At 52.4% G+C, this 24,235-nt stretch overlaps 9 protein-coding genes across 9 annotated transcripts; 5 read left to right on the forward strand and 4 right to left on the reverse strand.

Annotated features, from left to right (window-relative positions):
* Window positions 1–670: 670 nt before the first annotated feature.
* On the forward strand, window positions 671–1,637 carry ASPVEDRAFT_43628 (isocitrate/isopropylmalate dehydrogenase family protein). Its single transcript, XM_040812862.1, has one exon. The coding sequence runs from the start codon at window positions 680–682 to the stop codon at window positions 1,622–1,624; it is 945 nt and encodes a 314-aa protein (XP_040669923.1). The 5' UTR covers window positions 671–679; the 3' UTR covers window positions 1,625–1,637.
* Window positions 1,638–1,813: 176 nt separating this feature from the next.
* ASPVEDRAFT_196268 (transcription factor domain-containing protein) lies at window positions 1,814–3,931 on the forward strand (the record flags this gene model as incomplete). Its single annotated transcript, XM_040809209.1, has 2 exons — window positions 1,814–3,264; window positions 3,334–3,931. 2 exons carry the CDS (start codon window positions 1,814–1,816, stop codon window positions 3,851–3,853), a joined length of 1,971 nt encoding a protein of 656 aa, XP_040669924.1. The 3' UTR covers window positions 3,854–3,931.
* A 415-nt stretch (window positions 3,932–4,346) lies between these two features.
* pab1 (polyadenylate-binding protein) lies at window positions 4,347–6,611 on the reverse strand (the record flags this gene model as incomplete). The annotated part of the gene is made up of 2 exons (XM_040817719.1): window positions 4,347–4,500; window positions 4,558–6,611. The coding sequence occupies 2 exons, from the start codon at window positions 6,609–6,611 to the stop codon at window positions 4,347–4,349; spliced, it is 2,208 nt and encodes a 735-aa protein (XP_040669925.1).
* Window positions 6,612–7,553: 942 nt separating this feature from the next.
* ASPVEDRAFT_136132 (HECT-type E3 ubiquitin-protein ligase) lies at window positions 7,554–11,293 on the reverse strand (the record flags this gene model as incomplete). Its single annotated transcript, XM_040807265.1, has 2 exons — window positions 7,554–8,225; window positions 8,285–11,293. The coding sequence occupies 2 exons, from the start codon at window positions 11,291–11,293 to the stop codon at window positions 7,554–7,556; spliced, it is 3,681 nt and encodes a 1,226-aa protein (XP_040669926.1).
* A 301-nt stretch (window positions 11,294–11,594) lies between these two features.
* Window positions 11,595–13,040, forward strand: ASPVEDRAFT_43630 (uncharacterized protein). The gene has a single exon (XM_040812863.1). It carries the CDS (start codon window positions 11,781–11,783, stop codon window positions 12,840–12,842), a length of 1,062 nt encoding a protein of 353 aa, XP_040669927.1. The 5' UTR covers window positions 11,595–11,780; the 3' UTR covers window positions 12,843–13,040.
* A 206-nt stretch (window positions 13,041–13,246) lies between these two features.
* ASPVEDRAFT_43631 (uncharacterized protein) lies at window positions 13,247–14,587 on the forward strand. The gene has a single exon (XM_040812864.1). It carries the CDS (start codon window positions 13,518–13,520, stop codon window positions 14,445–14,447), a length of 930 nt encoding a protein of 309 aa, XP_040669928.1. The 5' UTR covers window positions 13,247–13,517; the 3' UTR covers window positions 14,448–14,587.
* A 119-nt stretch (window positions 14,588–14,706) lies between these two features.
* Window positions 14,707–16,051, reverse strand: ASPVEDRAFT_54392 (MCT family MFS transporter; the record flags this gene model as incomplete). Its single annotated transcript, XM_040814926.1, has 2 exons — window positions 14,707–15,811; window positions 15,861–16,051. 2 exons carry the CDS (start codon window positions 16,049–16,051, stop codon window positions 14,707–14,709), a joined length of 1,296 nt encoding a protein of 431 aa, XP_040669929.1.
* Window positions 16,052–18,728: 2,677 nt separating this feature from the next.
* On the reverse strand, window positions 18,729–20,737 carry ASPVEDRAFT_135820 (fungal specific transcription factor domain-containing protein; the record flags this gene model as incomplete). Its single annotated transcript, XM_040807243.1, has 6 exons — window positions 18,729–18,916; window positions 18,983–19,399; window positions 19,457–19,637; window positions 19,691–19,866; window positions 19,917–20,187; window positions 20,240–20,737. The coding sequence occupies 6 exons, from the start codon at window positions 20,735–20,737 to the stop codon at window positions 18,729–18,731; spliced, it is 1,731 nt and encodes a 576-aa protein (XP_040669930.1).
* A 1,708-nt stretch (window positions 20,738–22,445) lies between these two features.
* Window positions 22,446–24,195, forward strand: ASPVEDRAFT_54394 (uncharacterized protein; the record flags this gene model as incomplete). Its single annotated transcript, XM_040814927.1, has 3 exons — window positions 22,446–22,508; window positions 22,560–22,888; window positions 23,010–24,195. 3 exons carry the CDS (start codon window positions 22,446–22,448, stop codon window positions 24,193–24,195), a joined length of 1,578 nt encoding a protein of 525 aa, XP_040669931.1.
* Between the last annotated feature and the right edge of the window lie 40 nt (window positions 24,196–24,235).

Raw genomic sequence — 24,235 nt, forward strand, 5'->3', positions numbered from 1 at the left:
GTTAGCACCGACGTCGTCCAAGTTCTTCTGTTTCCTGAGATGCTTCCAGTCAAGATGGGCAATGAGTATGTTTTCTACTCCTGGCGCGGACTTGAGAGTCCGGCACTAATGTGAACATGCAAACTGAAGAATATATCTACATGGTGTTCATTTTTATTGTGCTTGTCTCTGGGCTATGGCTGCTAAGAGAAAGTCATACAAGCCCGGCTGCAGTTCATGCGAGATCGGGACTACTGGTAGTGGATGACTGCGTCCCACGACCAACATCGGAAATCTCAATTCAATTCGGAATACCAATCCCGTAAAGTCGACATGAACTCATACTCAATGTAATTAGAGACTTCTATCGGATTTGTTGCCCAAGAAGAGACTGGAAGCATGTCCGATGGCGGATACAGACTGCGGGGCTCGGGACAGATCAGGCAGATTGTTCTACCGATATACTCCCACCTTATATAACGAGCTATATGCACCCACTACCAGAACACCAACAACAACCACCAGAAATACGACACAGAAGATGCATCGAATTGCTTCAATCCCAGGTGACGGCATTGGCCAGGAAGTGGTGTCAGCCACCATCGAGGTCGTCAACAAGCTCGCCTCCAAGCTGGGCTTCCAGATTGAATTCTCCCATATCCCATGGGGAACAACCTACTACAAGAAACACGGCCAGTTCATGTCGGACGATGCCTTGGATGTTCTCCGCAAGTTCGATGCGGTTCTCTTCGGCGCTGTTGGTGATCCCGGTGAGTTTCCCTCCCTCTGCAAGTGGTTCCTCCGTCTAACAGTGATAGATGTCCCCGACCACGTTTCCCTCTGGGGTTTGCTGTTGAAGATCCGCAGCCCTCTTCAATTATATGCCAACGTCCGCCCCGTCCGGACCTTCCCTGGCACCAAGACCCCCCTCAACACAGCCAAGAACGGTATCGACTGGGTACTTGTTCGGGAGAACTCCGAAGGCGAGTACTGCGGTCAAGGCGGCCGCAGCCACATCGGCCAGCCGTGGGAAGCAGCTACAGAGCTTGCCATGTTCACCCGCGTGGGCATCGAGCGCATCATGCGTTTCGCCTTTGAGACGGCCCGCTCGCGACCGCGCAAGAAGCTCACGGTTGTAACTAAAAGCAATGCGATGCGCCACGGGATGGTTCTCTGGGACGAAGTAGCGGAGGAGGTCTCCAAGGACTTCCCAGATGTCGACTGGGATAAGATGCTGGTGGATGCGATCACCATTCGGATGGTAGCCCAGCCCGACTCCTTGGACACAATTGTTGGAACGAACCTGCACATGGACATCCTGTCGGATTTGGCTGCTGGACTTGCTGGGTCGATTGGTGTAGCTCCTTCGAGTAACCTGGATCCAACACGGAAGAACCCTTCTCTCTTTGAACCAGTGCATGGGAGTGCATTTGATATCACTGGGAAGGGTGTAGCCAACCCGGTAGCAACATTCTGGTCGGCTGCAGAGATGCTTACATGGATCGGTGAGAAGGACGCGGCAGACAAGCTGATGGGCTGTGTTGAGCGAGTGTGTGAGGCCGGAATCCTGACAGCAGATCTGGGCGGGAAGGCGAAGACGCAAGACGTGGTGAACGCAGTGTGTGGAGAAATAGACAGACTTTAAATATCCAAGTATGAAATATGAAGCCTTTAGTTAAGAATGTTGTTGTAGAAGTTGTAGCAGTTGTGGTGTTGTGTTGTTGTATATCGGAACAAGATCTTCCGGTCTCCCATTCGACTTCAACTTCAACTTCAATCTCACTTCTTCTTTTTCTTCTTTTTCATCACTTTCCACCATGATAAAATGATCAAAATGGAGACCCCCGAGATTGGCTCGCTGACAGCCCATTCTCCTCAAGAGAGCCAGTTTGTGGGCTCGTCCAGTGGCGTCTTCTTCATCAACACTGTCCGCCGCGCCTTTGGCTCCTCGTCAACTGAATTTCCGCAGCCGGAGGACACGCTCGTCGGCAGCGAGGAGAATTTGCATCCAAATACCCACGAGACGCCGGTTTCACAGTGGGAATATGACCCCTCGATTGCTTGTATCCTCGGCCAGGCGCCGCCGCAACCTCTGGCTCGCGACCTGATGATGGTCTACTTCAAAGTCTGGCATCCTCTGTTCCCGTTCATTCATGGGCCAACCTTCTTGCATGCAATGGAGTCTCTGTACTCCGAAAAGCCACAGTCGCAGAATCACCAGCCATCGCGGAACAAGCACACGGCTTCTTGGACTACGATCTTCCAATGCGTCTTCCATCTAGCTAGCCTGACGAGCCCTGGCCTCCCATTGCCTCAGGAATGCAGGATCCAACCGCCCATCAGCGCCAGTATACACACTCTACTGAGCCCCCTCACAGCGCGGCACGATCTTCTCTCTCTGCAGGCTCTGCTCGCCTGTCAGCTCTACCTGGTAGCTACCATGTCCCTGCGCACCGCATCCACCGTCGGCGGCTGCATGCTGCGCTCAATGCTCCACGCAGGCCTGCACCGCTGTCCATTCCGATACCGCGAGCTTTCTACCTCCTCGCAGCACCGTCACCTCCGCAAGCGCATCTTCTGGTCTGCCTATGCTTTAGACCGCTACCTCAGCCAGGCCCTAGGCCTCCCCCTCGGTGTCCAAGACTCCGACATTGACGTCTGCCCCCCAGGAAGCGCAGAAGTCCACAAACCCTTGCAACACCTCCCGCCTCCAAACGCCTCAACAACACTACTATCCCGCTCCGAGGGTGAAGTCGAACAAGCCAGAAAAGAAACCCCCTTCGCAAGTTACGTCGAATCAGGCAAACTAACCGGCGAAGCCCTCGAACTCTTCCACAAATCCATCTTCGTCCGCTCCATCTCCCAGACATCCGTCCTCGTCTTGACAACTTCAGTCCACAAATGGTGGAACAGCCTCGACCTACCCCCGTCTCCCCCTCCTCTCCACAAGTCATCACATCCATCACCACCACCACCACCATCAGCGACCGCCTCAATAGACGAAACCCCCTTCAACTACACCCCTTTCTTCACAATCCTCTACCAACATCTCCTCCTCCTCCTCCACCGCCCCTCTCTCAGCCTCCCAAACACAACCCCCGAATTCGCCTCCGCCCTCCAATCCTGCATCTCCGCCGCCCGCCACATCCTCCTCGCCCTCAAAGCTCAGCGCGACTCCGGCCAAGCCCTCTTCTGGCCGGGCTTCCTATCCGCCGCGTGGATGGCCGGCCTGGTCCTCGCGTTTGCGTGTCAGTTAGGACAATATGTTCTTGCAAAGGGTGTCCTGTACGTCTTCCTCCTATCCTACGTAAAACATTCAAAATGGACGAAGCTAACAGTGGTTCAAAACGAAAGTGAAATCTCATCCTGCATCGATATTCTCCGCGTCATGTCTACGCAATGGGAACCGGCTAAACACTGCCACCACGCACTTACACTCCTTCTGCGCGCTGTCTCTCGACGACAGGAGATAGCAAACCCAAACGCAACAGCTACTAGTAATACAACAACAACAGCAACTGCGGGCACTGACCAGTCTACTTCATTACCAGGTATCGGCGAGGAAGCATCATCATCTCAATCGCAAGCAGGACCATCGAGTACAAGAAAGAGACGGAAACTTGATAATAACTCTGCAAGTGGAGAACAGGATTCCGCTGAAAACCAGGGTGTCGATATACCCGGTCTCGCGGGGAATATTGCCAGTAATAATGGATTGGGTGTTTACGGATTATCTGGCAGTATTGCGGTGCCTGGCCAGGACGCAGATTGGGATCAGTCACTGGATTTGGACATGAATATGGTCGATCTGTTGCAGGAGGGGAATTTTGATAGTTTGATGGATTTGTTTGGGCAGCAGTATCCGACCTTTTAGGATTTGATGAATGACGCGTCATATGTTCATGACTACGAAAGATACTGGATATATATATATACCAACTACAAGTTCAAGACTAATAAAACCGTGAGGAAGTCATAAGTCTATATTACACTCGTGTAATCTCGGTAGTAAACGAGCAGGTAAGAAGCTAAAAGACATCACAACTTCCTCCCTCTCGTCACGGAAAAAGAAAAAGCCATGGAATCCGAATAACTTTTCTCCCGTCCTACACAAGAACGTCGGGAACCCAGGGATATCAGGACCAGGAGGGATAAAAAAAAAATCTGAACATAAAAAGAAATAGGGGAGTGTAGAGGGCGGATAATAAGGGGATATAGGGAATGCGGATAGAAAGAGATGAATCGTTAATTCAATGGGTAGGTCATGTCATCAAAAATAGAACGTGGAGGACAAAATTCCGACATGGTAGCCCGCAGGAACATGAAATCACAAATCCGTGGTACACCAGGTATTATGTCCACAAAATTTACGACTTGTTCTCCTCAGCAGGGGTCTCCTCGGCGGCGGCCTCCTTGGGCTTGCTCTCAGCAGCCGGCTCATCAGTCTTGTTCTTCATGTACTCATCATAAACGCTAAGGGCCTCGTCAACCTTGGCGCGCAAAGCTTCATCATCCTCGAGACTGTGACATTATTAGTATATTGATATTACAAGGGATTAAGAGGAAAAAAAAACTTACAGTCCAAGCAGTTCAGTGTTGTCCATCTCGAGAAGCATACCAGTAATCTTACCAGCCAATTCGGGCTGAGCGGCCTGGATCTTGGGGTAAAGAGCCTCACCAAGCATCTGCTTCTGCTGCTGGGGAGGAGCGGCGGTAAGAGTGGAGGCGGAGAGTCCACCGGCGGATTCAGTAGGTCCGGGCTGTCCGACGTTCTGTCCGCGACCACCCTGGCCAGGGCGCATCTGACCACCAAGAGGAACACCACCACGGCCACCACCGAAGCCACCGCGCATGGGGCCACCCATTCCGGGGACACCGCCACGGCCACGGCCACCGCCGAATTGGACCTGGCCCATTTGAGGGTAGCCCATGCCGTTAGGAATGGCACCAGGGCCCTGCATGGCACCCATTGGGAGGCCTTGGAAGTTGGGGGGAATCTGCTGGTTGGGGCCAACACCACGTCCTCCCTGTTGAGGGAAGGGAGGGTACTGACCGGGGCGTCCACCAGGGATACCCATCATCATACCAGGCTGAGGAGGGAACATACCGCCGCGCTGAGCGCCGGGGATGAAGCCCTGCTGGCCAGGACCGTAGAAAACGGCAGGCTGCATGTAGCTCTGGGGCATACCGGCAGCGGCAGCGGCCTGTTGCTGGCGGATGTTGTTGCGAGCCTGGATGCTGGCCTCGAGCTGGCTGCGGCGGACATCCTTGCGCTGGGCAAGGGCAACGTAGAGAGGCTTGCCGTTAACCATTCGCTGGTTCATCTCAGTAACAGCCTTGGAGGCCTCATCGGGGGAGCTGAAGCAAACGAAACCGAAGCCCTTGCTCTTTCCGAGAAGCTTCTTCTCGCCCTTCTGCTCACCCTCCTTCTGCTCACCCTCCTTCTCCTCAGAGGATTCCTCCTTCTCAGGCTCGGGAGCCTTCTCGTTCTCCTTGTTGGCTTCTGGGGTCTCGGACTCCGGGGGAGTAGCAGGCTCAGCAGGGTTGGTGTCGCGCATCACCTTGGCGGAGGTGATGGTGCCGTAAGGACCGAACAGCTCGCGCAGCTTCTCGTCATCGACATCGTCAGTGAGGTTCTTGACGTAGAGGTTGACACCCTGGTACTTGGAGGCCTTCTCCATACGGGCAGCCTCGTACTGCTTGCGGAGCTCTTCCTCGCGCTCGTGCTTCTTCTGGGCACGACCGACGTAGAGCTTCTGGCTACGGACCTCTTTGTCGTTCATCTCCTCAACGGCGGCCTGCGCGCTCTCGTGGGTGGAGTAGTTGACAAAGCCGAAGCCACGGCTCTTGCCCTCGGAATCACGGCTCAGAGTGGCGGAAGTGATCTCACCGTACTGCTCGAAGATCTTGCGGAACTCGTCGTCCTCAACATCGGGGTCGATGTTCTTGATGTAGATGTTGGTGAAGTTGGCCTTCATCTCCTCGAACTTGCTCTGGCGGTCCTTCTTGGAGATGTGGTGGCCGACGAAGACCTTCTTGTCGTTCAGAAGCATGCCGTTAACGTGCTTGATGGCGTTGTTGGCAGCCTCGGCAGTCTCGTAGTGGACGAAACCGTAACCCTTGGAGACACCGAACTCATCCTGAGCGACCTTGCAGCTGAGAATGTTGCCGAAGGCAGCAAAGGTGTCGTGCAGAGCCTTGTTGTCAATGGCGTTGTCCAGGTTCTTAATGAACACGTTGCCCTGGCCAGTCTTGCGCAGAGCGGGGTCACGCTGGGACCACATGATACGGCAGGGCTTGCCCTTGATCAGGGTGTAGTTCAGCTCATCAAGAGCACGCTCACCGTGAGAGGTATCATTGTAGTTGACGTAGGCGTATCCGAGCGAGCGTCTGGTGACGGCGTCACGGCAGACACGGATGGAGGCGACCTGGCCGATGGAGGAGAAGAGCTCGTAGAGCATAGCCTCCGTCACGGAGGGGTCGAGCTCACCGACATAGAGGGAAGCCGAGTGAGGCTGAGAGGTGGTAGCAGGGGCCTCGACAGCGGTAACATCGGCGGCAGCGGCGTTGTCGGGAGTGCCGTTGGCGGTGTTTTCGGCGGGAGCGGGGGTGGTAGAGGCTTCGGCGGACATTTTGAAGGTAGATTACTGCAATCAACAAGAAACGCGTTAGTAAATTGGAAGCTGGTAAACCTGGGCTATGCGTGAAAGAGAGAGAAGCGATGAAACTATTCAATCAAAGCAAAGGAGCTGCGCAGGCTCAAAAATAGCAATCATTGTTTTATCAGCCGCAGCAAAATTTCCAGCCAATGACAGCAATACCACAAGCCCAGACATGAGCAAGGTAATTAGGGAAAAACATCAAAGGGCATCTCAGACAAATCACATACCCAGCGCAGGCTAGATGCGCAGGGGAGGATTTTCTCTGTCGATCCCACAATGAAAGGAGGGGAAAGCAAAGGCGGTCAACATAGAAAAGGCAGCCAAGAAACGCAACAACACAAGAACGGCACAGCGGAGGACGTACGGACTCGGTTGAGACTGGAGAGACGATCGGAGAAGGGCAGTAAGAATCGAATTGAAGATTTTTGGCGATGCGAAGAGACGCGATCACGAGGAATGAGGCAGAGGCGGCACGAAACGGGAATTCAACCACACAAGACGCACACACCGCACAGTGGAGAGAGATAGATTCAGATAAGTGAATCCGAGGAGGAGGATGGGATATTTAACTTTTTTTTAGTTTTCCGGGTTTTTTTTGGAGTTTTTTTTCCGATAGAAGTCGAAAAAAAGGGAGGATGGCAGAGAAGAATGAAAGGGAAGAGAGTCTTTGAGGAGGGGAGGAGGAAAGGAAGATCAAAGAGAGAAAGAGACAAAAAACTTCAACGTGAAGGCGGTCCGATCTTTTTTTCTGGATTTTTTATTTTTTCTGGCCGATTTGGCTGCGCTAGTCCGCGTTGGGCCGACGTGCCGCCGCTTTAGGGCTGGCGCCACTTCCCGCGATAAGAACGATAATACCGAGTATATGGAGAACAAGGTAGAATGAACGTTCAATTGTTCATGGTCTACTCTAATCTAACTCAGATCGAACCCGGCCCCCGAGTTCACTGCATACAACAGCTTCTCCCGCAGCGCGCTCGCGCTCTTGTACCGTGGCAGCTTCAGCAGGTTCACACACGTACTCGTACTAGGAAGCCGCTCCTGGTCCTCGCTCGAGTCGCGGATGCTGAACCGTGGGTGCAAGTGGCTGAACCCCAACAACGGCGCCCGTGGTGTCGACGTGACAAACCCAAGCACCTTCCGTCGCTCCTCGTTTGTCATCTTCTGCATTACCTCCCAAAATAGCTTGATTGTCGGGTGCTCTTCTTTGTCATCGCCTATTGTGTATACGCCACCGTACAAAGTGTTTCGTCTCAGGTCCATCACGTCAATATCACCAGACTCGCCACTCACCAACGTCTGCAGTTCGGATTGGTTGAACATCGAGAGCCACGATGGCTGGATGACCTGTCCCAGGCCTTGCAGGAAGGCATTCGTCTGCAGGGCCGGCTGTACCTGAAGCCGGTAGCGGGCGATGTAAGATATGTATACTAGGCGATTCTGATTCGTAACAGTCGTATCGGAGCCGTTGCTCTTCAAGTCTCGAGTGATGGTCCGATTGCGTCCATCTGGGGTTGGTATCGTGTCCGTGACGGTGAAATTCAACGAGAAGTCTTCTACATCTCCGGGATGGTTCTTCAATTGTAGCTGAAGGGTGATCAAATTAGCAACAAAGCACTGAAAGCACAGAAATAAACTCCACCTACCAAACCCTGGTATAGTTCCGAGTCCAAATCCTTCAAATCGTTGAGGTTGGCTCGGTACGCAGTCTCTCGTTGAGCAGAACTCATCCCGCCCGTCAAAGCCCACTTTAGTAGGAAGAACGGTGCAAAACCAACGTCAACCAGAATGCCTTCGTAGAGACATTTTCCAATTACACGGCCCAAGAATTCATACCTCCGGAGCAAGTCACGGACCTGCTCGTTCCACTCGGAGGTATTTTCCTTCAGTCCCAGCTGCCGTAGGTTTTCTTTCCGTTGCTCGACTGCAACAGGACTAGGGTAGAGCAGGTGTTGATCGTTTTCTTCGAATAACCGGAGGCCAACCGTAGACTTGAACGCTTCATTGGTAACGCTGGTTAGGAACTCCTTCGTAACACCACCTCCGTCAATGCCCGCTTCGGGGGCATTAAACTTGTCAATAAATGTAATCTGAATCGGCTCCTTGAGCCCATCCCCAAGTTCATAAAACTGGTCAAACGCATCATCGAACAAACTTTCACGGCGGATATTCGCATGGTGTCTGTTCAGGATGTCGGTCATTGGTGGCCCATTAAGCGCGCCCATAGACGCCTGTGCCACCGACATCCGCCATGAATCCGGGTCAATGAACCCGTGTCTTCGGCGCAGTTGATCGCGGTAGATGAACTCGCGGAATATTTGAACCCGTGTCGCAAATGGTATGAAAAAGGGCATGTTCTTCAATATTTCCAGCCGTGGCGCCACAGCCTCTAGCTGTTTTCGACGAGCGGCCTGCTGCTGGCGGCGTCTCAGAGATTCAATCCGACGCGCTTGTTGGGCAAAGCCCGTTCCGACAAGGCCAAGAGACGGCTCATCATAAGCATCGCTCATCAGGTCATCGGGGTCTTCTTCATCTTCGTCTTGTAGTTGGAGCCGGTTCTCTTCTTCTGCCACGACGGCCGGGATGAATCCCTCCATGTCGAACCGGTCGGTCATCAACCAGTGACGCTCGGGGAGGAACTTTCGTCGTGAGTCCCGTTCGTGGACCATCCGTAGAAGGCCTGTAATAAGACCCTTGAAGTAATCGAGAGGAATTCCTGTTACACCAGGTAGCCCCTTCTCTTTGTTCTTGTTCTCTATATCCCTAACACTCCCTATCGTATCCAACTGCGGGGTGAGTGAATTGAAATAACTTCGGAGTCCCGCACCACCATCTAGGACTGTTTCGTTTTCGGTGAGATCAGCCGAGTTCCAGTAAAGTGTAAATGCAAGATTCTTGAGGAAGACAGTCAGTTCTTTGACATCGTTGAGTGGAAGTGCGCTTTCCCTAGTCCAAGTCACACGCGCATTGGAAGAAGCAGTGAAAGAGGAGGCGCTAGAGAAAAACTCGTCATCGTCCATAACCTTGAGGACGAAAGTATACAACTCGAGGAAAAGGAGGATGGTGGTCCATTCTTGGTCCCTGTCGGCTTGAGAAATGTCCGTAGAGCCAGATGCCGCGCTTGCAGGCTTTAGTAACGGCAAAACCTTTGTGGAGTCACGACTAATCGCCGCGAACAACCTACTAGACCTCGATGCATGCCAAAAGTATTTGACAGCCGGAATCCTCGATGTTGATCCACCCATCCGGTCCGATGAGGCAGCGGATCCCAAGTACAGCCACATGCGGATATCATCGCCTCGCCGGGGGAAGACCCTTAGCAGCGTCAAAGCATAATTGGCGAGATCCTTGGCATCTTTCGAAGCATCAGAGTTGGAGTTTGCGAGTTCGCCTTGGGATAGGTGGGCGGGTTGGAGCTGTGAGAGTAGACCCGTTATGCTCGCTGGGTTGACGAGGCTGAATAGTTGATCTTTGATAAACGGAAGTAGGAATTCTTGCTTATCATTATTATTATCGTCGTCGAAATCCGCAGACTCCTCAGCCTCCAGGCGCCGAGTAATTTGTAGAGCGGTTGAATTTAACAATTCTGAAACGACTTTGACGAACCCAAGCTCCGGGGAGTGGTTCGCGATTTGATCTCCTAAAGCGAATCTGTTGAAATAGATGAAGTAGGCCAGCAGCCAAAGTCGAGAGTCCGTTCCATCGGAAGTTTGGCTGCGATCAGCGGAGCCAACACGTAGAGGCTCCAGGGCAGACGTCAATAGCTTATAGTTGACATTGTTTGCCAGAATATCCAAAGACCCCAAGGTCTCCATGAGGTTAGGGAGGGTAAGGTAGCTCTTAGCGAACCACTCATACGCGGTGAGGGTCTCGGAAGTGATAGGCATTAGCAAGGCAAGGACAGTCTGAATAAGATCGGATTTCGACAGAGGCGACCGACCCGATATCGTTACAAAATTCTTGGTCAGAATTGCCATGGTTGAATAATACTCCTGAGCAAGGCGCGCCATCGGCTTGGGGATAAGGCCCGTGAGAAACACCAAGAGCTGCAGAAGCCGTGGTACAGCAAAGGCGGGCACAGCTGACGAGTCCGCCGAGTGCAACACCCGTAGCGTTATCTCAGCCAGACGCTTCAAAAGCATCGTCCATTCCCCCTCCGTAGCCAGCGACGGCACCTCGTGTAAAGTTTTCTGAAATGCATCCGAGAAGTATATCAAGCGAGCGACGTCGCCGCTATTTCGCTGTTCAAAGAACTGAACCAGCAGGCGGAGCTGCGATAAACACGCATTCGCCGTGCCAAACGGGGGAGCGGCCTGTAGCTCGCTGCCTTGCTGCTTTGCCAGGTCGGCGAACAAAGGCAGAGACTCTGTCCTTTTGTCCTCGATCGCGTCCCATTCCGCCCGCCAGTTCCCATGCGTTGTCTTCCTGCTCCGGTAGCCCCTCCATGTCCGCTGCACGACTCGCGTGGCCCCTAACCGGTCCCTCTCCTGTTGTCTGGCCAGGCGTTCCTGCTGTGCGATAGCGAGGGTATTTTGCGGACCCGAGCCATGCGGGTTCTGTCGGCCGGAGGGATAAGCGGCGAAGGGGTTGTTGTTGCGGCCGGAGAGGTTGACCTGTCGGGGGCGGCGAGAGTTGCCCGTAAAGGACGTGAACATGGTTTCGACGGTTCGATCGGAATCAAGGATGGGCGGGGAGAACTTGAACTGTGGGTTGTAAGTAATCCAGAAGCCAAAGCGACACCACGGGCCCCATGCCGCAGGACAGAGATGAGATTGTCGGGATGAGGCGGCGATGGTGAGAATGAAATGGAAACTCGGCGTTGAGTTCAGCCTGTGATGACATCTTATCAGACAATGCACACGCACTCGCAGCCTCCAGCCACGCACCTTATCCCAATCACTTAACTCACATCTGAGCTGTTGTTGCTGGACACCTTTACACTTAATACAACACGGAGGTTAACATGACATATGATCACAGTCTAACAGCTTCGTTAAATCTCCAAAGAACCTTCGAGAACAAGAGTCCCTGGATCAGGCCCCAGTATCATGCGTTGGATTATACCTTGGAAAGCTTCAACCGAGAAACTCATACAAGAAACAAGGTTTTCAATAGTTGTGTCAGAGACATTTCCGTCTGATCATGGCTCTAATATATAAAGCTGTCCGCACTGATTCTGCACCTTCTACTCTTACATCTACTTCCATCTACATCTACTTCTACATCACATCTACTTCTTATCTACCATTTATTTCCACCTGCTACAGCGCTTCAAACGATCAGCCACATCGACGTTGCCTCAAGATGCCGTTATTACCCCCTCCCCGCACCATAACACTGACACCTGAGAATGGGAATCCCATTCTCGTCACACCTAGCACGTTCCAGCCATACCTCAAAGAACCCCATACTCTATTTGGAATGCTCCATGAAACCCAACTGCGAGGGCAATCTATGATTGACGACCTGGGAGAAGAGCTAGAAAATGCCGTGGAAGAGCTAGACGATGTCCTGGAAGAGCTATATGAGGCCCGGGAAGAGCTGCAGCACGCCCGGGCATACCAGCAGGCCTTGGAAGACTTTCAGGTTGACCCAGAGGCATTGAATCGGTTTGCAGGCGCGGAAGAGAATGACCCATCGCCCATGCCAGACTTTTCAATGACCAGTCAACCAGGGAGCGAATCTCTCGGAGAGAGACTGAGGTCGAAAATAGCCCGTATGGACGACAAATTGGACACCATGCTGACGACACAGCGTGCGAGTCAGAATAACCCCTGGCCTAAGCAACATGTCGACATGGCTGTGGGTGAAATAATGTCGATTTTGAGACAATTCATAGATGCGATCCCAAAGGCTATTTCAGGGGCAGTGAATGACGAGTTGAAGAAGTGTTTGGTACTCACCAAATTGATGCCAGAACACGCCGATGTCCGCAGCGGAATAGATGACATGCAGCTGAAGTTCCAGTTATCGCCAGATGATGAGATTTCATATAAACAAGCGATGAATGAGGCCCCAAGCTTCTCACAGCTGCCGTCCGAGGGGGTCAACGAAGAACCCGAAATGGCCACGAAGCAGGCCGAGCCCGAGTCTGACCCTCTCGTGAAGGAAAGGGAGGACGCATATGAGGCCTTAGCGGAGGCCTTAATGGAGCAGGCCAAAGAAAACGAGGCTAGAGACCGTGCTCGGAACGAACCCACCTAGAGAAACTTCTTGATGATAATGGTTTACTTACAGTCTGTCTTGATGGGATGGTCCTGCACAACTGCGCAACAATCATCCAGCCAGTGAATTTCGTACGGGGTGGTAATCTGCGGCGTCCTTCTAAGTAGAGTTATTTTAATTGTGGGGGTTTTTTTTGCAACTTTTGCTACTAGAATGGAGAGATATTTAAAGACAGTCCATGTGTTTCCATCTGAAGTAACTGTATATCTTTTGCTTGTGCTGGTCACCGCAGACTTCATCCTGTAGCACACCCAGAATAGAGTCACCGAGCGCCAGGCACCCGCCGAGCAAGCCCATTTAGTTTAACAGCGCGACAAAGTTAAATCCACCCTCAACGTCAGCAGGACCCTTTCCCTTTCTTCTGGCAAGAAAAATGGCCAAGACTGCCCAGCCCCGATCGCCGCAACCCTAATCCGCTTTTGGTCCCATCGGCCGCTCTGCTTATACGGGACGTCATCTACAGCTGATCTTGCTTCCGTTATTGTGGCTGTTGCTGCGATAATTCTGCTCAGCTCTGCGATTAAACCATCCAATGACTATCCGCGTGGGACTGGACCCTTTCTTATATTAAGACCCTGGATCTCCCTCTTCTCACCTCCACTTCGCCAGCCCTAATTTATTTACTTCTACTATACCTACGAAAGCATCACCAAAATGTGCGCTGCCTTCTCCAATCCCAACCACGGAGGCCCAGGCTACGGCTTCAACTACCCTCCACATCCTCCCCAGCCTGTACCCGGAGGATACGGTCCAGCTCCAGTTCCAGGAGGTTACCATGCTGGTCCTCCTCCCGGCCCTGGATACGGCTACCCTCCGCCACCACCACCATACGGCCCGCAAAATACCTACAACAGCACGCCCCCTCCAGGGCCCATCCCACCAAACAGATTCGGCTTCCATCCAAGCCCAGGCCCAGGTCCAGGCCCAGCAAACAACATGAACATGAACATGAACATGCCACACCAACACCAACACCAACCTCACCAACAATCCAAACCGGGGGCATTCGTCCTGCGCCAATCCCCCTCAACACACAAGATAATCCTCATCCACCCGTCGGGCACACCCGCTACCGCCCCACCAATCTACTCTCTAACCTCCAGCCCCAAAGCGAGCAAAGCGGACTACGTACTCGCGCGGGGGTCCGACCCAAATAATGCATCCGCGCTGGTGGGGGAAGTCAAAGCACATACATTCAGCAGTAAATACGACCTCATCGTGCGCGGGCAGAAATGTCTGCTCAAGGCGTCTTCGCTGGGGGATAGCTATGCCATTGATGTCCCTGGGCGGGGGAAGTATAGGTGGGTGACGGATCAGGAGAATTTGAGTTCGAAAATGTGGTTGAAGGATGAGGGGAAGACGAGGGTGTTTGCGACGTATGATAAGAGCCGGGGGCCGTCGAGTGTGGGGGGTTGGAAGAAGTTTGTTGGAGGGAGGGATCGGGAGTTGGTGCTTGAGCCTGCGATTCAAGGAGATGAGTTCTTGGTGGAGGTTTTGCTTGTTAGTCTTTATGCTGTCAAGATGGCCAAAGAGGGCGCTCTGGAGGCCGCGGGGGAGATCGTTGGTGCGCTTGCGGGGGCTTGATATTTCATACTGTTAAGGCGTTCTGAACCATGTTTGTGTTTATATTTGCATACCATAGCCATGTTCTGATGAAGCGTTGGAATAAAGAAGTGAAATTGTATTACTATAAGCTATTATAACATAATATAACAACATAATTCTCATAGCCCCTCAGTATCAATCAACATACCGGAGTAACATAAACTATAACAGACCCGCTGCGAGATACGGGTAACCTGTCGGGTGTGGCTGCCGGCCAATAGGGCAACAGACAGGCGAATCACCCCCGAGACAAAAGCGCAAGCCCGCTCAGAGGCTTGACGACAAAGAAAACAAAAAGACCTCCGATCAACGAGGCCAGACCTGCGAATATCGAAATCGCATCATAGCCCAGTTTCGTATCATTTAGTGCGCCGCTGATGGGAGGCCCGATCAACCCCGAGATCGAAATACAGGCCATGCCCATACCCATGTATGTTCCGATATTCTTCGCCTCCTTGGTGCAGGATGTGAGAGCAACAGTTCCACCAGAGATGATCGCCCCAGAAAAGAAGCCAAATAACGCAGTGAAGACTATAACCCCGGCATTGCCCTCGACGCGCTGCCAGCACAGGGTGAGAACGCCTGTGGATATTCCAGCACCGGCAAAGGTGTTGAGCCTGCCGAATTTATCGGACAAAACTGCAGGGACGATACGCCCGGGGAACGAGGCGGCATTGAGGATGGCACTCAGGTAGAAGGCAAGCGTCGGACTCATGCCCTGGGCAATGCCGTACGATGGAAGGTAGAAAAGCGGGGGGTAGAGCCCGAGAAAAGTGAACCACGAACCTATGACAAGCGAAGCATAGTTCAACTCCTTGAATGCCCGCGGTAGCAGGAAATTGCTCTTCCGCGGGGGAACCCGGGCCCTAACCAGAGGGCAAGAAACGGCAAGGACCCCCAGAATGAGGAAGGCTTCAATGCGAACAGACCATCCAAAGCCGAGATTGGTCTTGGTGAGCATCCTATTCAAAGCAATCGGAAGTATAACGCCGCCGATGGATGACCCTGCAACGGCGATACCCATGGCCGTACCTCGCTTCTTCTTGAAGTACTGGGGCGTTGCTGCCATAGCGGGTGACATAATGAGACCTTGCGAGACACCACTGAGAAAGCCCTGAGCAAGCATGAACTGGTAATACTCCTTGCACAGGCTTGTCATGAAAATGGTAAACACGAATACAAGTGCCGGCGGGTAGATGACCTTCGCGCCGTATCGATCGAAGAGTGGGCCACCGACGAGGGAGGATCCGAAAAGAAAGAACGACTGGAGCGAACCGATCCAGGAAATTGCTGAGGCAGTCTCGCCATGCAGTTGATGAGTATGGTAATAGGCCTGGTAAACACTTTGGACTGTCAGTTGTGTTCTGGAAGAAGAGGTATTTGTATGCATACCCCCAAGAGTTCACATAGCCCAGAGTGGAAAACATGATTCCAGCAGTGCCAAAGGCCACGCCCCAAGCTCTCAGACCTCCATCTGGATATTCAGGAGCTCTAGACTCATCGCTGATCGTGATATCTGGGGAGTCTTTTTCGGGCAGCGACTGCGAAGACTCGGGTATGTCCACGGGTTGTTGGCTCGACATGGCTGATGTTGACTTCAAAGCCGTGAGGTTCGTTACAGAGTCAAGACACGACGCGAGAACTGAAGGAAGCTAAAGCAGCTTCATGAGTTCACCTGGAGGAAACTCAGCAAAGTCACCGCAACAAGAAAGAGCAGCTGTTAAACTCCGAGGCCGAATCAAAAGCCCGGACTTCCCAAAGCGGCTTAACCCCGGCCCTCAACAACAAAGAAAAATGAGCTTCTTCCCAGCAACTCCCCACATCAGGCCCCTCAACCAGGACGAGATTGCTTTTTCGGGCCTTGTTTACGCTTAGGCGCCATCCTCGCGTCTTGGGCGCAATTGCGGCCTATCGACGATTGGCCAGACCCTTGTCGAAGTGCTTGATCCAGCTGCCTGTGTGATAAGACAGGGTTGGCTTGCATCATGCTATGTAACCCGCATCTCGCCACATTATTTATCCCAGGCACCACTGACTTCATTCCCATAATATAAATAAGCTTATATACGATGGCCTGCCGTATAAGAACGGCGCCACCGGCGGATGAACCAAGATTCGGCTTAACGTTGAAGCCAGGAGACGTCCATGCTGGCTTTGGCGGGATAGTGTTGCATGTGATGGTGGCCGACATGTCCACACTGACATGACTTGCAGGTGTGGTAGGGAATCTGCTTCGCGGACTTCATATAGCCTTCCAAGTATAGTGGCTCGACCGGATTGCTGAGCTTGCGTGCTCAGTCAGGCTTGTCTAGACTATAAAATCATAACAGCTTTGATAGATTTAAATGCAATTAGGACTATGAAAGGTCTAACAAACACATTCCAAATAGTATCTAGAAACATAGATTCTAATACTGCTCAATTCTTCTCGAACAGCGGTGAAAGACAGTGGTGGCTTTTCTCCCATATCCTTCATATAATGCCTTGGTCAGTCCGAAAGTGAGGGGGTATCAACTGTCATATAAGCTTAGGCTTCAATCATAAACAGCCCAGATATACCTTTGTCGAGGCAGTGCAGAATCTGTCACGGAGGGCAGGCTACCACCATCACTCAGAGTTATAGCCAGGTAGGCTAAATGGCTGAGCCAACATTGGTTTACGCTTTGGAGAGTGTCACGCAAAGATCTCCTTATACAACAAACAGGAATAATAGTCATAAGCGCGGGAAACAATGAAGGAGAGGGGAAGAATTAGCTGGAAAGTAAGATTACCTATAGGACTGCGTAAAGCCCTAAGTGGCGGACGGGCAACTGAGGGGAAGTTCTGGGTTATAACCTTGCAGGTGACCTGAATAATAATAAAAATTACTTCCAGGAGCAAAGTTTATATGATTCCATACGTAACATACAGTTGGAGCTCTGTTAGAGTAAATTCTCACGCAAGCCCCATGTCCCTGGGTGGGACGACCACGTCAGGTCAGGCAACGTCAACAAAGATAGAAAGTGCAACCCGTCAACAAGGTATAAAGAGAAGGAACGGCCGTTGCCCAGAAACTGTATGTACAGCGGTCGTTCTTTCCTTGCCTCTGATAACCGAATGTTCGGGAAGCTTCTCTGATAGGAAGGTGCAACCCTGATGCTTTCTCAGCAGGCAGGCACGACCACCTCAGTCCATGACGATGATGGACAGAAGGATGCATTAGACCTTATTTTAACATGAACCTAGGAAGGGATGCCCAACATGTGATCCTAGACGTTCTGTTGATACCCTTTCTCCTCAGAAACATCACCGAAGCCAAACCCTAACACCCAGCCCTAAATCATACTTATACCAGGAACACGCTTACTCAGAATATCAGGCATAAAGTCTAACTCAAAATCCAAGTAACCAACTATCATTGGGAATAGAGATGTATGGAAATGACTGACTAGGCACTCCTAGGCCACCAGATATACGGTCTGCAGTCTACTCCAGTAGGTTATGGTAGATCGCCATACAGAATCGTTTCTCCAAATTAACCCGTCATTATTTGGCAAATCTGGACTGGCTGTAGCTGTCCTTCTAGAGTCTGCAATCTCTGGTGGAGATGCCCTCAAGAAAACAGTTCAAGTTCGCAGGTCTATCGCTGAGAGCCTTTACTGTGCAAGAACCCGACAGGGCTTGGCGTTGGACTTCATCATCCCATAACAGAGTATATGCTACGGTATGCAGGTAACAGTCCGTAGCTATTAGTCCCGATCTAAAAATAACTGGCCAGTGGCATTGTCGAACCGCAAGTACCCGTGGCCGTGGCAGTAACCTGCTTGACCACCTCTGGTTGAAGCTGTACTGGGCCGAGTGCAGGGATTCTTACTTAGGGAATATCCAATAAGACTTCCTTATGTAGTCAACTCGCTGCGGATTCGGTCCTCGTGCTAGAATAGGTCACTCTTCTAATATATAGGAGTCATCAACTATATGAGGGAGCTGGGTCTCGCTGACGCTGAGTATGCCTGGGGTGAAGATATTAGAGGCTTGTCAACGCTACTTTGCTACCTGAGATGGGGATGTTCAAACTACTATGTCACTCTCGAGGACTATCGAAAGGGAGGATATACCGACTTCAAATGGAATGTTTCGAGTATGTCAGTTGTTTGGTGAATGCACTCGCCAACACGGGTTATTTAAATAATCTACATACTCCTGCCTCTATAAACATAACAATCTTCTACACGTCCAAAATATGTATCATAATCTACATCAGTCACTCATAAATAAAAATCACCCAAAAGACCCCATCCCCGTCCCAGCCCCAGCACCCAACAAATCCGGCCTACCATCCAACTCCCCATACGAAATCTCAGGGTGATCAATCTGCTCCACAATCGAAAGAAACTCATACGACGAGATGCCAATACTCTCCAGAAACTCAACACTAGCCGGTGCCGCTGCCAGATCTACAGTATCTACTGGTCCTGCCTCTGTGCCTGTCCCTGTCCCTGGATTTCCATGGCCATGGAATAGTGTAGATGTACTAGTACTGCCCGTAACGCCCAACGACGGCACCCGCAATGTATCCGGAGAAACAACTCCCACCTCAGAAGCCACCCCAGGGAGATGACTATCCGCGGATACATTCAAATTCAACTGCGTCGCATCGGTCAGACCCTGATCCGAGAGCGTCAAAAGACGGAGCCCCTCGCGCCGTACGCGTCTAGCGAATTCCTCAAAGAGGGCCTCGATGCGGGATAGCTCGCGTTTGCGCGCGGCTGCGACCTGGTTTCCGGATAGGATGAGCTCGTCTAGGATGGCGTGGGCGGCGTGGCTGTATGTGCGGTCTGTATCTGTGTCTGTGTCTGGATCTGTGCTGGAGGGGAAGAAGAGGGTGTTGGAGAGGGTTAGGTATAGAGCGGCGGCGTAGGTCATTTCGAGGTCGAAGGGGAGGAATGTTTCTTCAGCGTGTTAGTTTTAGTAGATGTGATTAAACCAGTGCAGTGGGCGTAGCTCACCCAGGAGACCGTTTTCATCGCCGATTATCTGCAGTGTCTTTTCGGCGGACTTGATGCCGGTGGAGATTAGGGATTTGGGGAGGGCGAGGAATTTCTGCCAGTCTTCTTCTGCTCGGCCGAGTTTCTCTAGGCGTTCTTTGAGGACGGAGAGAAGGAGGGGTCTTGTAGCTGCTATAACGCACTAAACGAATGGTCAGAAAGACCTCCAGCCCGCGGTTAATGGGAAAGATATACCTGGTGGTATTGAAGAATGGTGTGCCGCATCTCTTTGGGCACATTGTCTCGAGACCCGTGGAAGTTGACATTGATCATATTTTCGATCTCCTCTGCGTATTTGGCCATTGTCTCTAAGACTCCACGGGTTATGTCTAGGAATGTCGCAAGGGGTGTTTTTTCGGTTTTATAGATTGCTACATTGAACTATCAGTAGCTGGAGATGAAGGAAGCAAGACCAACATACTGCCAATGATAAAAGAAAACATCCGCGTGATCCTCACTTGCAGGCTGAATGTCATGTTCTGCAGATTCGACACTGGCGGGTTGATCAAGGTCGTGATGTCGCTGTCTTGTAGGGTCACCGGCAGCCCTAAAGATGGAGAGAAGTGGCGGTCGAGGATGTACAGAGACCACCAGAGGTTACGGCATCGAGCCACAGTTGTAGCCCCGAGGACTTCCTCCGGCAGCTGGGTATGCATTCCCTCCAACTGGGCAATTCGTATAGCGTGGCCAACCTATCAACCATCAGCAATCATGTCATCTCCCTTGACAATATGGTTGACGTACATGAACATGCGATGCCTCTCTGTGGTCAATTGCATACAGATACAGTCCAACCAGCGCCAGTGCCTCTATCGCGAGAAGGCTGTCCTTTCCGGTGGATATATTCGTAGGCATAGCGGACATGGCGCGTACAAAATACTTGGACCCAGCGGGTTCTTTTTGCTTGCGCGGCCTCGCGATGAATGCATTGCCCAGTGCAAGAACCATAAGAAACTGAACAAACCAGAAGCGAGGCTGTGTTGCATCTGCATTTGGCCGACTGTCGTAGAATCTACGGATTTGGGAGACGAACGAGTCTTCCTCGAAGAATCTGTATGCCTGGCCGAGGCGGAAGCGGACGATCTGGAAGAGATAGAGGGCGTAATCGAGAGATGGCAGGTCACTGGTATTGAGAGGGCCTGGAGTTGTTACCTGGTCCCAGGCCAGAGGATATATCTCTCCGTCCAAGTACAACTGGGGCAGGCTGTTGGCAGAGTTGGGGTGGAGTTTATCGGTGAGCATCACGATCAGTCGAGCCGTGAGAGACCACGGCGAGAATGGAGCGAGCCAGACTGATAATGTCAGTATAAGTGTATATTAGGAAACGACATACTGACTCCATTTTCGCTGTTCCTGGCCGGTATTCTTGAAGACCGTGGTGGGAAGAGTGAAAGGGCTTGTCCAGATATTGCAGGACAGCTCGGCCGGCGAGACTGGCGACCCTTCGGGCCTGGGGCCGAGAAGCTCCTCAGCAGCTCCAGACTCAGCTACAGGAAGGCTTGTTCCAGTCTCTTCATCAAAGCGGAAGCACTCCTCTCGAGGGCGCTTGACGCCGGTCGCCCGCTGCCAGTTGTATGCCTGCTTCTGCAGACCACGAAGATACCTGTCCCAGTCAATACCGGTACATGGACAGGATACATCCGACAAACCGTTCAGATACCAAGATTTTGTTATTCCCTTCGGAGAATTGACAATTGAGCGCACGTCGTCGGCAATTGGCACAGGGCTCGTCCCCGGAGCACTTGATCTTGCTCTGGCGGCAAGCAGTGCACCTATTCGGTCAGACAAATCTACAGAAGTAATTAAGTGGGTGGAGGAGCTTACGCAATGGTCGCCCTCCTTTGTTTCTGATTAGCACTGGGGGGCAGTGCTCGTTGCGCGGGCTGCATTGTGGCAGACCGCGGAGTTGGGAGCGAGACATCAGACATCAGACATCGCACACTGGATGTCACCCCGCAGATCAAATCGAGTATTCTCATCCGAGCTCTCCCCGCATCAATTGATCCGAGATCAGCATGGCCGTTATCTTTAATTATCAAGTTGGGGATCCGAGAGGGGAGATCCAGCCTGTCCCGAGTGGCGCTCGGCTCCAACTTCAATGTGACGTCTGAGGCTTGCAGCTCTGCAGTTATTTCAGGTCTTTTCCAAGGCTGGAGTGCCTGCAGCGGTGAATGCAGTAGCAGTAAATCGTCCAATTCCACGTATATTGATACGCTATTTCACTACAATAAATGCATCGTGGATCAGGTGACGAGGTAGCCCCAACCGGTCGGCCTGGGCCATTCTACATTAAATGCTAAAACAGAGTAGCTGTAGATACAGAGTAAGCAAGCATTATTATCCCACAATTACCAGCATCTCTCGCTTCAATCAGTGGATGGCTGGTTGCTCTCGGAAGGCCGTCCGCAAACGGCGGGAGAGAAGCCGGAGTGTGAGCCGCCGCCATCTTGGCAAGGGGACAGGGCGTTTCCATTGGAGTGCCGCTATTTTGGCCCTGGATTTTATTGGCATTTCGGGTTTGCCGAAGCTTGCATGTCGCCAATCAGTGCAGCCCCGAGAGGCGACACCGAACTAAGGCGGCGCCGTCTGGGGTTATCCACAACGGCGTCCACGGTTGGGGCTCCATCCCCACGGCTGTACATCATAACTTGCTTTCCCTGATCTCGCGTAGAGAAAAGCGCACTAGCTGTGAGCGTATAAAACCCCCGTGGACTCATATCCATATCCTTTCACTCTTTTCCAAGCTCCCGACTGTCCAGTCAACCCCAAGCGCCCATTTCGCCTTCCCGATCCGGCCCTACCTCTACACTCAACTCTCCCCACGCAGTCTACCAATATACGTGCAACCCGGATGGCCCGCAAGCAGCAAGACCCTGTCCGTATCTGTTCCTGAGCTCTCAACCCCAAGCAGCAAGTCCAAACCCCCAAATCGGTAGCACCCCACCCAACAATGGAGCCCCTGAAGGAGAAATCCTCCGGTGTAGCCCTCGACCCCGGCACCCCCCATGGCCAGGTCGACGAGATCGACGGCCTCGAGCGCCGCCTCGAGAATAAACACATCCAGCTCATAGCCATCGGCGGCTCCATCGGCACTGCCCTGTTCATCACCATTGGAAACGGCCTGGCTGCTGGCGGCCCCGCCAGCCTGCTCATCGCGTATGTTGTATACTGCTTCGTGCTTGGCTGCATCAATAACTGTATCGCCGAGATGACCGTCCTGCATCCTGTCTCTGGAGGGTTTATCCGCCTCGCGGGGAACTGGGTCGACGACGCACTCGGCTTTATGGTCGGCTGGAACTTCTTCATCTACGAGGCGCTCATGGTGCCGTTTGAGATCACGGCCATTAATCTGACGCTGGGGTACTGGAGAGATGACATTCCTGTTGCCGCAGTGTGTGCCGCGTGCATTGTCCTCTATGGGTATATATTCCATACAGTAAACCGTGTCTTTCAGACTACGTTCACTACTCGACTCAGTCGGCTCTATAATCGCTGAAGCTGACACTCACTATAGACTGATTAATATTCTCGCCGTCTCTGCCTTTGGCGAGGCCGAGTTCTGGCTGTCCACAGGAAAGGTCTTCTTGATATTCATCCTGTTCTTCTTTACGTTTGTCACCATGGTCGGTGGAAACCCTCAGCACGACGCCTATGGCTTCCGGCATTGGAACACCCCAGGCCCCTTTGCTGCATCGCGTACTGAAGGCGATCTCGGCCGCTTTGAGGGCTTCCTCGCCTGCGTCTGGTCTGCTGCCTTTTGCATCGTTGGCCCCGAGTACATCTCCATGGCCGCCGCCGAAGCAAAGCACCCACGCATCTATATTAAAGCCGCCTTCAAGACCATCTACTGGCGCTTCATCCTCTTCTTCGTCATGGGCGCCCTCTGCGTCGGCATCGTTGTCCCCTGGGACAACCCAACCCTGCAAGCCATCCTCAACGGCGAGAGCAACAAGTCCGGCGCCGGCGCATCCCCCTACATCATCGCCATGTCCAACCTAGGCATCGGCGTGCTCCCACATATCGTCAACGCCCTCCTCGTCAGCTGCATCTTCTCCGCGGGCAATACGCTGACATACTGCGCCACCCGCTCCCTCTACAGTCTCGCCCTCGACGGCCGCGCCCCCAAGATCCTCACAAAGACCCGCCGCGGCGTCCCCGTCGTCGCCTTCGCTGTCGTCATGTGTTTCCCCTTTCTCTCCTTCCTGCAGATGTCCGAGAACTCCTCGCAGGTCCTCACCTGGCTCGTCTCGCTCGTTACCGCCGGTGCACTGATCGACTACCTCGTCATCTGCATCACATACCTGCGCTTCTACGGCGCCTGCAAGGAGCAGGGACTAGACCGGAGCACACTCCCCTACAAGGGCTATTTCCAGCCCTACAGCGCTTACATAGGCATATTCGCCATGGTACTCATCCTGCTGTTCTACGGATACACAGCCTTTGCGCCGTGGAGCGTGGAGGGCTTCTTCCAGAACTACACGATGCAGATTGTAGCGCCGATTCTGTATTTCGGGTGGAAGCTGATCAAGCGGACGAAGATTCGGAGTCTCAAGGATGTGGATCTGGTTTGGACGAGGCCGGTTGTTGATGCTTATGAGGCGACGACGACGGAGAAGCCTGTGGGCTTTTGGACGGAGATTCTGCAGGCGGTTTATTTGAAGAAGAAGGATAGGAGTCAGAGGGAGATTGTGGATGCTTGATTTCTTTTCTTTTTTTATTTTCTTTTTTTATTTCGGGTTG

This window comes from Aspergillus versicolor, assembly GCF_001890125.1.
Source record: "Aspergillus versicolor CBS 583.65 unplaced genomic scaffold ASPVEscaffold_7, whole genome shotgun sequence".
Lineage (NCBI taxonomy): Eukaryota > Fungi > Ascomycota > Eurotiomycetes > Eurotiales > Aspergillaceae > Aspergillus > Aspergillus versicolor.